At 42.2% G+C, this 12,546-nt stretch overlaps 1 protein-coding gene across 2 annotated transcripts in view; it reads left to right on the top strand.

Annotated features, from left to right (window-relative positions):
• The window catches only part of GADL1 (glutamate decarboxylase like 1), a 164,427-nt gene that overhangs the window by 32,738 nt on the left and 119,143 nt on the right, over positions 1-12,546 (top strand). For both annotated transcript variants that reach the window (XM_032408848.1, XM_032408847.1), the window contains exons 3-6: positions 1,404-1,530; positions 3,789-3,879; positions 7,577-7,683; positions 8,393-8,508. In XM_032408848.1, the coding sequence (XP_032264739.1) occupies positions 1,404-1,530; positions 3,789-3,879; positions 7,577-7,683; positions 8,393-8,508 (441 nt within the window). The remainder of the gene's footprint in view (positions 1-1,403; positions 1,531-3,788; positions 3,880-7,576; positions 7,684-8,392; positions 8,509-12,546) is intronic.

Here is a 12,546-nt window from a genome sequence, read left to right as displayed (position 1 = left end):
TTGTTTCTGCATTTTAAATATCTCTGGAAATACTTCATTCCAGTAATATCTACATCATCCAGAATACCACCTTCTCTTGCCTGGTTTATTACAGTCACCTCTTACTTCCGATTTTACTTGGAATCTCCATATAGCAACTAAAGCTATTGGCCAAAACACAAACATGTTCATATCATTCCCCTGTCCAAAACATTTCAACTGCTGCCCTAGAACCAAGTTCAAACTCTGTAACATGCCACAGAAATCTGTCATGATCTGAGTCTCATTTCATTAATTAATTAATTAATTAATTAATTCATTTATTCATTCACTCATTCATCTTTTCATTCACCACATCATTGTGGAGCATCTCTTGTGTGGTAGGAACTGTATTCGTTACTTGAGAGCAGTGAGCAAACAGATGGACATCTCTGCTCTCATGGAGACTATGTGGGACAGAATAAATGAATCACATGGTATGTTGAAAGATGAGAAGTGTGATGGAAAAAGGAAGAGCAGGAAAAGTTAAGGGGCTGATAGGGCTGGAGTAATGTGAAGCTTGTGACTTTAAATAGGGGAATCAGGGTTGCTATCTTTGAGAAAGTGATTTTTGAGCAAAGCTTTGAAAGAACTGAGGAGGTTAGGCAGGAGGACATTTGGGGCAGGAGTATCCAGGCAGAGGGCACAGCCAGTGTGAAGACCCTAAGGGGGGGAGTGTGCCTGGTGTGTTTAAGGAACAGCAAGGAGGTCAGGGTGGTGGGGCAGAGTCAGCCAGGAGGAAGACAGTGCTAGAATGGAGAGGAAACTCCATGAAGGAAAGCAGATTGTACAGGTTCATTTGAAGTCATTATGAGGACGTTGGCTTTACTATGAAAGAAGTGAGCCACTGAGATATTTTAGCAGAGGAACGGCGGTAGTTTAGATTTAAGAGGATCATTCCGGATTCTGGCTGCCAGGTTGATAGCCTGTAGAGGTCAAGGGTAAGGGTACAAGCAGAGAGACTAGCGAGGAAATTATTTTGGCATTCCAGCCTCACTTCTTGCCTCTCCTTCCTCCAACCCCATGTTCTAGCCACACCAAACTAACTTCATTCTTCAGATTTGCCCTTTCAGCCTTTACGACCTCTGTTCCTTCCACCTAGAGTGCCTGCTTGCCTTCCCCCATCCCCTAATCTTTGCTTGGTTTGAAATCAGTTCCTCCAGGAAATCTTTGACCTTCCAAATCAAAGATGGGGCCCCTCATTTGTTCCAATGACATCTGGGTCACCATCCCATATTTTTCCCCCTGGACTAGGGTTGTACATTTAAATCTCAGTCTCTCCCACTTGTCTGGAATCTTCGTGAGGGTAGGGTCCATGATGCTAACATCTTCTCGCTACCTGGCTCCTGTGGGAGCTCAATTAACTGCCATTGCTGAATGTCCAGGTTTGTGAGTGGCGGCCCCCTGAACAGCTGAAACAACTTCTTGATTTGGAGATGAGGGACATGGGAGAGCCACACCACAGGCTGTTGGAGCTCTGCCAGGATGTCATACGCTACAGCGTCAAAACTAGTAAGACCTTTCATTTGCCTCCTTGATCTGTATCCCTAACAAGTTCTTATATTTTCTTCAGCACATACTTACTCACAGTAAATCTGAGTATGACAATGTTTCCGGGATAAGAAAGCTGGATCAAAAAATAGTGGTTCTGATATTTTTACAATGGGCCACTTAATCCATAATACAGACCTTTTTTTTTTTTTTTTTTTTTTGTCAAGACAAAGATACATGGATAGAAAAACTGTTGGTGTTAGTGATCATTCAGAAATACGATCTGCTCCTTGGCAATCCCCATCCTCCATTTATAATCAAGACCATATATGACGACTGCTACTTAGCATTTCTTACATTGGTCCAAACTGGCAAAGCATAGTTTGATTACAGAATTCATTAAGGGATTTCAAATCTTGATGGCCCAGAATGTGTAAAAAAAAAAAAAAAATGTTCAGGAGGATGTTTTTACTATAAACAGGAATAGATGGGAAGATACTGATGGAGTCTTGGCAGTTAATAATTGCCAAATTATTTTATCAAATCTAGCAGGATCAAAAATAAAAACCTTTAGGAAAGTGTAAAAGGAAATGAATACATGGTAAGTTTCTGCTGTGATAGCTTCGCCATAATGCTTAACCACTACGATCTTCTGTCAATGCAGTAGCATGGTATTAGTCTTGTGCTGACGTACTAGTCCAACTGCTAATATCCCATACACCCAGTGAACAAGTTCCAGAGTAAGGAAGGAACTTTCCAAAATATGCATTTCGCAGTGTGCTGTAAAGGTAATCTAGTGCTTAAGACCATGCAGGCATTATGCTTTGTGAATTCTGACACTGAACTAAATTTAGTGGAAAGAACATAATAAAATCCTGGCTAAAAATAATTGGTTTATATTCCCTTGGGAAAGTCTGGTGTATGTATCAAAAACCCAGTTAGCATTTCAAAAGCAGAGATACATATCTTATTATTAGAGTGCATGTCAGAAGTGTAGAATGACATTTAATGCAGAAGATTTTTCAGTTTACTGGATATTTTCCATAATGTTACCATGGAACTCAATCATAAATTAACACGAAACTAAAAAAAAAATCTTATTAAAATTACTTGCAGCAACGTTTGGTTTCCTTTGCCAGATTAGAGGAAGTTTTCCATATTTTATTTAAAAAAACATTTTCTTGGGCTTTTGTTTTTTATTGAACCCCTAGTTTAAAGAGAAAAAAACCCTAAAACCAAATGCTGTGAGTGGTAATGAGAAGTCACTAACTAAAAAGTTTCCCAAATACTCAAATTTAGAAACAGACCTCCTGCCTTCTTGTTCTTTGTCATGCTGGGCTTCCTATGATTGAGAATGTCAAGTCAGTTAGCCTAGTGTTTGGTGTGAATATTCACACTGTGGAAAGCCAAGAACCTTTATGAGACCTTTTATAGAGGGGAAAAAAAATAGAAAGTTGGAACTGAAGTTGAGTCTTAAAGGCTACTGCCTTTGAAGTAAGTTGAATTAGAAAGTTTATGTAAGCCACATGATGAGTCACATCTTACTCCCATCTACATAATGTCAGCTGCACTATGAAAAATGGTCCAATCTGAAAAATGAAAAGGCCACTCACTGCTGGTAGCCCGACGTGAACTCTGTTGGTGAGTGAAATGCGTTTAAAGATAGGGAAGATAGGGATTATCTTCTGAAGATAAAGGTAGCAGGCGTTGATACCTGCACAAATAGTTTGAGTAATCCAGTTCTCAAGGGTTCTGGTTTGGAGCTGGGGTGTAGAAAAAGGGGAGTAGATAAACCAGAGTTTTTAAGAGAGTGCCCAAGTGTTGCTTAGAAACATATTATTGTTTAGAAGACAGGGTTATGAGGTGGGTCTTCAAAATTTGTTCCCCTTGCACATGATTAGATTTTGAATTCTTTTTAAAACTGAGGCATAGTTTACGGTCAGTAGAGTGGACGGATCTCAAGTGCTCAGTGAATTCACACATAACTGTGCGTAACCATCACCCAGATCAAGATGTTGACCCTTCCCGCCACTCCAGAGCCTTCCTCAAGCCCCTTCCTAGTCAATATCAACTTCCCAAAAGTACTCAGAATTCTAACCTCAGTCTCCATAGGTCATCTTTGCCTCATATTGAATGCTATATAAGTAGATTCATGCAGTGTATACTCTTTTGTATCTGGCTGCGTTCGCTGTCTGAAAGATTGATTTATGTTACCGCTGTATGGAGAGTCTTTTTCGTTTTTATTGCTGTGTAGATGAATGCTCTGCTTAAATTTACAGACCATCCAAGATTTTTCAACCAGTTGTATGCTGGACTTGATTATTATTCCTTGGTGGCCCGATTTATGACAGAAGCATTAAACCCAAGTGTGTAAGTACCATTTTACTGGACTCTTACATAGAGCATGCATTAGAGATGTTTTTTAAGTAGACGAAGTTTTTTTCTTGAATTTCTATTTCATGGTTTCATTTGTACAGTGTCATCATAAATAATGGAATGACACTTAGCAGTATTTTAAAGAGCTATTTGATTTGATAGTGGTACTGTAAGATGGTTAATGCAGGCATGGTTATCTCCACTTAACAGATGAGAAAATTGATTAAGCAACTTGTCATCCATTCCTGCATGAAGAGCCATGTCTCTGCTAAGTGCTGGAGAGATACTTTGAATAGAAGCAAACTTTGACTTGGCCTTCATGAAGCAAAAAGTCTAGTGAGATGGAGATACTCCATGCAAATTCATCAAAATTATCTACACAAATTAATGTAAAATTTTAATTTGCATATGAAGAGGTAGATGATGCTATAAATATAAGTGGGACAATTTTTCCTAGTTGGGAGCTCAGGAAAGTCTTCTCTGAGGAAATGACAGCTAACAGCTGAAGAATGAGTAAGGTTTACTAGGTGAAAAGAGAAGAGACGAGTTCCAAACAGAGAGAACAGCATGCACAAACGCCCTGTGGCAGGAGGCAGAATGGCGTACCTTATGAACTGAAAGGTCAGTGAAGGTGTTGCTCAGAAAGCGATGGGGAGCATAATGGAGGATATGATTGGACAAATGGTTAGGAACCAGATATGCAAGACCCAGTGGGCCATGTTTATGAGTTATTCTAAGTACAAAGGAAAGCCTTTAAAGGTTTCTAAATCATTAGATGCCATTTGCTTATTGAAAAGATCACTTGAAATATGGAGAGTGAATTGGAGGGGACCGATCAGGAGGGCATTATCTTAGGTGAGAGATGGCAGTAGCTTGAACTTAGACAGAGGTGGTAAGAAAAGAGAGAGAGAAAAATTGTTTAGAGGATAAAACAGAAAGGTCTGGATAATATATTGGACCTTGGGAATGAGGACAAGAAGGAGGTTTATACAATGATCCTTGGGTTTCTGGCTTTTTTAGCTGGGTTGATGGTCATGTCATTCATTGATATAAGAAGCATAGGAAGAGGGGACCAGTTTTCAGGGATGTGATGAAAAAGGCAAGAGCAATAATTTAATTTTCAATTGCAAGAATTTGAGTTTGCAGTGACTCTGAGCTATTCAAGAGTATGTATCAGCCAAGCTGAGAGAGATACAGGCCTGGAATTCCGATATCTCTATGAAAGTTATCAATTTAGGAGTTACTGGGGAATGATGCGTAATTGAAAAGTATGTGTGGATGAGATTCCTTAAGTCAGTGAAGCTCAACTCTTCCTGTTCATCAGAATCCACCTGGGACATTTCCAAAAAATATATTGAGGCCTGGGTCCCAACCCAGACCAATTAAATCTGAATTTCTATGGCTGTGTCCCAAGCACTGATATATTTTCAAAGCCAAACAAATGATTTTGATGAACAGGATGAAGACACTTTGAACAAAAACAAACCAGGGGATGGAGAAGCACTGTCTGCAAGACAGAATATAGAGTGAGGACAGAAGCGTGGGACTGGGCCTTGAGGACATCTAATAATCTCATGGTTAGGAGGAAGAAGACCAGCCTACAATGGAGAGACAGAGGAGAAGGAGAAAATCAACCAGGAAGGCATGGAAACCATGGAGGAGAGTGTGTCTAGAATCATAATACTGTTGAGTGTTTAACTAAGACAGAGACTAAAAATTGTCCCTTGAATTGGCAACACAGATGTCATTGGTGACTTCAGTTAGAGAAGGCTTGGTGGGGTAATGCGAGATGATACCAGTTTATAGTGAGTAGAAGAGTTAAGTGGTAGATGGGCCAGAAGAGACAGTAAAATTACCCAACTCTCTGAACCTTTCCTTCTATGTCTGGATTTTCTAACTTCTCGTCTGGGTTCTTTTCGCTGAAACATGGAGCGGTTTGCAAAGTATTAAGTTGTTGCTAAGCTGAACAATCCACTCAAAATGTGAGCAAGCCATGAGAGCATCCCATATCGTCCTCTCCTCCAACTCCATGCCTGTCCCCAGGTTTACAGTTGAGCCAGCTTTCAAAGGCAGGCTTCATACTATTTTTTTTTTAAAGTGAACAATTATTTCACTTATATTTGCAGGTGCACATAAACACATAGACTTTTTCCCACACTTCTGATATGTGTGAACTGGCTTCCTAGCATGGTTGAAAGTAGAACCTGGATTTTTTGAAAATTAACATGATGTCTGTAGAGCGCTTGGCACGTAGGGAGGTAGGGAGGTGACACATAATAGGTGTTCTGTTTTTTTGTTGTTGTTGTTTCATTTCATTTTGTGTTTTTGTTTTGCCTCATTTCCAAAGTTTTCCCTTCTGGGTGTTAAAATATTCACATTCAATTCTGTGAGTGCAAATCTAGGTGTGTCTGCCTGGCTTACATATTTGGAGTACAAGTTTATTCAGATACACTTTAATGTAATGGCTTAATTGTTAGAGGAGATTATAGATAATTTAGTCACCCTCAAGTTACCTAGAGAAAGAAGAGACTCAAATATTATGAAACAAGGCATGGTAACCCTCCCAGGTGGGGTTCCCTGGGAAACTGCTCTAGATGGAGTTTAGTGAGCAAGGTGTTTATTAAAGAATGCCCTTGGGATCCACATGGGTGATGGGAGGGTAAGGCAGCAGGAGTGGGCAGAGCCAGAAGTCAAGCCGTCATGGGGCCTCAATGGCAACCTCGGCTGACTCCTTGGAGATCTCTGGAGCTATAGTGGCCCTTGAGAGTGGTCTGGAGTTGGGCCCATATGGCCAGGCCTTTATACCTGGTTGTGACCTTGGGAAAGGTAGCTCCCTGCAGCTGAGGCAGTTCGTTCCCAAAGGGGGTAACTTCGTGTTCTCCCACAACAACGGTCCAGCCTGGAGCAACAAAACCTTCAAGGACAGGGGATTTGGGCAGTGCTTTGCAATAAAATCACATGATAAGAGAGGCCCCACAGAGCACTTCCCATTTGGGCCAGCACAGGAATGTAGTGGAGAAAACCCTAGTTCGGGATGAGTAGTTTCCCTGTAGAATAGCCAGAGCTGACTGTTAGGGTACTCATGATAGGAACCTAATAAAACCTGGTTACCATGACAATGGTTTTTCTTTCTTTCTTTCTTTCTTTTTTTTTTAAAGAATTTATTTATTTATTTGAGAGAAAGAGAGAGAGAGAGCAAGCACAAACTGGGGGGAGGGGCAGAGGGAGAGGGAGAAGCAGACCCCCCGCTGAGCAAGGAGCCCAATGTGGGCCTCGATCCCAGGACCCCGAGATCATGACCCAATCTGAGGGCAGTTGCTCAACTGGTTGAGCCACCCAGGCACCTGACAATGGTTTTTCTTTAACCAGCATCCAAAGCAGCATCCAAAGAATGAAATGGCCATGGCTCATGGCTAATACAAAGAATCTAGATGCACTTCCTTTATCGCTCCCAGTGGACCTGAAGGGTTCCTGTAAATTACGAGTGCTGAAGTAGCTTGCGTATCCCTAAGGCCCCCACCTATTGTCATCTATCAAACCATGACTAGCACTATCACCGACTGCACATTTCTCTATTTCCAATTGGATAAATTTCCAAAGACTCTACCTGCACTTCCATAGCCACTTGGTTGAATAAAACTCTATGTGTAACTCTAGTCATAGAAGTGAAGTGTTTTTTATATCTATCTAGTTATACGTATGAGGTGTCCCCAGTGTTTCTGTTAGTGGAAGAAGCGGTTCTGAAGAAAATGATTGAATTTATTGGCTGGAAAGAAGGGGATGGAATATTTAACCCAGGTAAGTACAGCTAGTTATTGCCATCTCCCTTCCACTGCAAACACCTAAACATTTATTCATGTGTTATATGAAGAACAGCTCCTTGAAGACTTACACATTCCAAAAAGTTGGATAGGAATAATTTTACTTGTTGAGAATCTAGCTCATTCCTTTCTCCAGAGTGGCAACATTTTGCATAAATGCTAAACAACTGACATAAACATTAAACCAAGGAGATGTCTACAATTTAGGATTTGTATCTTACAAATGAAATTATCTGCTGCTGGGAATTTGGAAGGGCTATACATTTTTCAATCCATTCTACTTGAGAAGGTTTCTGAATCACATGTTGTTTGTCCTACAGCCCTTTCTTGGGACCAGAGATGAGCTTGTATCCTCATCTTATTGGTCAGGTGACAGACAGAATACCATTAACTACGAAGACTTGGGTACTGGCCCTTGTCCGTAGATTGAAACTTTTAGTTTGGAAAAACTCTGGAATGAGAGAAGAGACCAAAACTTCGGTCTTTGCTGAGATTGGAAATTGCTGTAATTGGGGGTTAGGAAGTGGGTGAGGGTGATGGGTGGGGCATGCTGCTCGGATGACTCTTGGGGGGATCCATCGTTAGACTAGAACGGCCATAGCCGTTGATGTCTTCCCCTGTGGTTGGCACTTAGGGAGCTATGATTTCATGCTATAAATATGCCATTTCAATTTTGTTTTTTGCAGGTGGTTCAGTGTCCAATATGTATGCAATGAATTTAGCTAGATACAAATATTGTCCTGATATTAAGGAAAAGGGGCTGTCTGGGTTGCCAAGATTAATCCTTTTCACATCTGCAGAGGTAAAAAATTATTTTTTATATCAGATACAGATTTTCAGAGAAAGCATTATTTAAGGGGGTTTGTTTGTTTGGGACTTCTGATATGCTTTTATGCTATCCATGTGTGACTAATATGCCTAAGTATAATGTCATATTTCATTCCAAAGGAAATTCTGATGGGTTTGATATTGTAATCCCTGGCCACTCAATTTTGTACATCACCTTTATTTAAAATTTATAGTCTATAACATTTTTCTCCGAGAAAAGAGAACATTCAATTTGAAACTGCTATCTCTTCCTGTGAATCTCTTCTTTGAGTGCCTTATTTATTAGAACTTAGATGATCACTCAGCTCTGTCAGAAGCCTCACATTTCCTTGTAAAACTGATTGCTTCAAATGTGTAACACAAAGGCTTTTCAAGAGGAAAGGGAGATATTCCGAAATGGTGAACATCACACACCCACCCCCCCACTCCCCACATTGCATGTTGCCACAATCCCCTATGGCCTTTTACTCCTCACCAAAGTAAGGAGGTCTGACTGTGGGTAAGTACATTGGCTTCGAGCTAGGCTGCCTGCATTCAGTTCTTGTCGCCACTACTAACTATCTGAGTGACCTTGGGTAGGTTGATTAATTCCTCTGTGCCTCAGTTTCCTAATTTGTTAAAATAAGTATCAGCTAGCTGTTGTCTCTAACAAATTACCCCAAAGCCCAGTGGTGTAGAACTAGAGCTAGATATCACTGCTTTACAAGTCTTGGGATAGCTGGGACTCTTCTGCTGCTCTTGGCGGGGCTCCCTTATGTATCTGGGGGTTGGCTGCCCAATGGCTGAGGTAGGAGCGGGCCTGACCAGGATGACTCCAGTGAGGTCTCTCTGCTCCATGCGTCTCTCATCCTCCAGTAGGCTAGTCCAGGTGGGTAGTCATGGCGGCGGTCCAGGGGAAAAACAACATGGACACCCACCAGGCCTCTTGAGTCTAGGCTCAGAGCTGGTACATTGTCATTTCCACCTCATTTTCTCAGTGAAGCAAGTGATGTCGACGAGCTCAGATCCAAGAATTGGGAAAACAGACTCCATCTTGTAGGTGGACTTGCTGCAAAGTCCCCTGGCAAAGGACATGGACACAGGGAGAAGGGAACCATTTGGGGCCATCCTAACCACCCAGGAGCCACATGAGCTCAGTAGTCATGGCTAAGTGGGTTGTTGCAGAGACTGAATGAGCTAATGCGTGGAAAGTAGCATCTGGCACATTATAGATACACAAAAACGTTAGCTAGTTTTCTTAGGAGGAGGAGAATTACCTAGCTGTCGTAATGTGGGTAGAATGGATAGCACAGCTGAAGTACAGTCTCATCTGAAAGAGATTATTTTTTTCCTTTCCTCTTCTTGTGTCATTCCAGTGGGTGCCTCTGTCTATCCCACCACTGCTTCCTGCCCCCGTCCCTGGCAGGAAGAGTTTAGCTTCCATACCTTTTCTGATAATCCAAGGTCTCCTGTGAAACACATGAGGCGGGCAAACTCTAAACGTTCTCTGTTATTTCCAGCTGGCCTTTCCTGTATCTGTCATTTTCTTTTATGAGCATGATTTCCTTTATTACTGCCAAGGGGTAGACTGTGGTCGAAGAGGTGGGCAGTGGAAGAAAACTTGCCCCCCCCCCCCCATGTTTTACACCTGCCCTGGCTGACCTTTGCTCTGGTTAGTTCAGTGCCAAGTGCAAAGTGGGTGCTGAGTGTGGGGAGGCGTCTGGAAGAAATCTTCTAATCTGAGATTCTTAACTCAGCCCTTCTTTGTGAAAGCTTTTCAAGAGCAAGCGAAGAATGTTTGGGAATGGAGACATCTGGGGAAAACACTTGGTCCTTTGGGATTATTATGGAGTCGAGTTTCCCTTTCTGGGTTCCAAACTTTGGCATTTCAGTTGGAGGAAGCCAGCATATCCAAAATGCAAAGTCTCTTCTTTTGAATTGTTGCTCCCATGCCTGAGAAAGCTGATTCAGTAGGGCCCCTGCTTTCAGCTCAGTGCTTTTACTTTTGCCTTCTTCATTCATTGGCTTAAAATGTACCTGAGGTCTCTTCTGGAATAATTGCTCTGGAAAGGGGGAAGGAATTCTATGGAAGCCTAGAATAAAGATTATGCCTGGGAGAGATCAGGGACATAGGTGTAGCTGGCAGATTGGGAGTGAAAAGAAATTGAAACCGCATGCAGTTGGGAAAACAGAACTAGTATTATTTTTTTATCTCCAGTGGAGATATATATGCAAAAAGAGGTAAAATATATGCCCTGGCTAACATGGCAGCAGAAGATGGAGCCAGAAAACCAAGAACTAAATATACATCTTAGTTTACTTGGGCTGCTGTAACAAAATATCATAGACCAGCTGGTTTAAAAAACTGACATTTATTCCTCACCGTTCTGGAGGCTGGGAAGTCCAAGTTCAAGGTGGTGGTAGATTTGGTTATCTGGTGAGAGCCTGTTCTGGTTTGGGGACCACAGCGTGCTCACATGGCCTTTCCTGGGCTCATGCGAGGGGACAGAGGGAGAGGTCTCTGTCTTCTCTCCGGATAAGGGCAGTAATCCCATGAGAGTCTCACCCTCTTGACCTCATCCCAACCTAATCCTACCACATTGGGCGTTAGGGATTAAACACATGAATTTTGAGGGGACACAAGCATTCAGCTCATATCAGTGTGAATGCCACAGAAAAACTCCATAGCTTCAAACACATGATAGCTCCAAATACAGATTTTTACCCCATTCATCCAGACTCTACCTTGTTGCTCATTCCTTTCCCTGCTCTGCCAAAGAGACTGAGGTCATAATAGTTGCATGATTTTAATTCATCTTTTGGCAATCACCTTCACCACTTACTACAACAAATCAATTCATCGGTTAAAAAAAAAAGAATTAAAGACGGTTGTGTTTCCTCAATGGTCTTAAACCCTATGTTAGGCTTTTTGCTTTTTGCAAATCTTGTTTGCTTTTAGGTGTTGGCCAAGGCCCTGTGGTTATTTTCCAGTACTGTTTATTGGGTGGGCTTCTTTTTCCTGTTTTGTGTGGCCTCCAGGGTAACCACTCCATCCCCGACTTGTACCATCAAATGCAGAGTATATGCACTCACCACCGGAGGTGTATTTGCATACTTGAGGTTTTGATTATAATTTCACTGTCCATGGAGACTTGCAACATCATGATAGAGCCCCCTGCACTGTCCATGTATCCACAGTAGCCTCCCCAGGCTGAATAGGAACCAAAGAGAAGGGACTTTTGGAGAAAAGTAATAAATTTGTGGCTTGATTAGCAGTTAGATATAAATTCCTTGAATTTAAAGAAATCGTAGGTTTATAATTCAAGTCCTTTTGGGAATCAGCATAAAGTAATGATCATTGTCTGCTACTAAAAAGTGAGGGAAGAAGAGAAACCCTGACCTCCCAGGCCAGCCAGCAGGCGGCCTTGTTCCTCTCTAGCAGGATGGAGGCTGGGATGGGGCGAGAGAGACCAGGGTAAACTTCTCAAGGTCATGCCTCCTCACATACCTCATTCACTCACCCTCTTCGTGGCCCTTCTGTCTAGGCGAGTCTGACTGGAGTTTGGATGTTAGTGCAGGTATTCTCCCTCAGCGAGCAGGTGCTTCTTAGGATGTCAGGCGGAGCATAGAGTAGCCCATCTGAATTCTGACTCTGCTTTGGGAGTTGAACCAGCTGTGTGCTCTTGGAGAGGTCCCTGTACTACGTTCCTTTTCTTCATTCCCCAACAGAGGACATTCGCAGACCCCGGTTTCCCCACCACCTGGAGCTCATTTGAGCACCAGACTAGTCAGCCCTAGAAGGAGTCCAAGTGCCCAGCACACAATCTACTCGAGGGGGAAAGCCGCAGTTCCTTGGGAAACCCAAGGTCAAAGAAAAAATCCTTGCAGGAACCAGAAAGGAAAATGTCAGTGCCCTTCTATCTTTCATAGGGGCACTTGCTGTTTCATCGTTATAGGAATAAATGTCCCCTGAGACTTTTGTGTCTTCCGTAGACGAATGAAACCTGGAGGGGAGATTGGGTCTTAGAACGAA

This window comes from Phoca vitulina, unplaced genomic scaffold, assembly GCF_004348235.1.
Source record: "Phoca vitulina isolate PV1807 unplaced genomic scaffold, GSC_HSeal_1.0 scaffold10, whole genome shotgun sequence".
In the NCBI taxonomy this organism is placed as follows: domain Eukaryota; kingdom Metazoa; phylum Chordata; class Mammalia; order Carnivora; family Phocidae; genus Phoca; species Phoca vitulina.
Note: the sequence above shows the minus strand (reverse complement) of the source record. Positions and strands in the feature narration are given on the sequence as shown.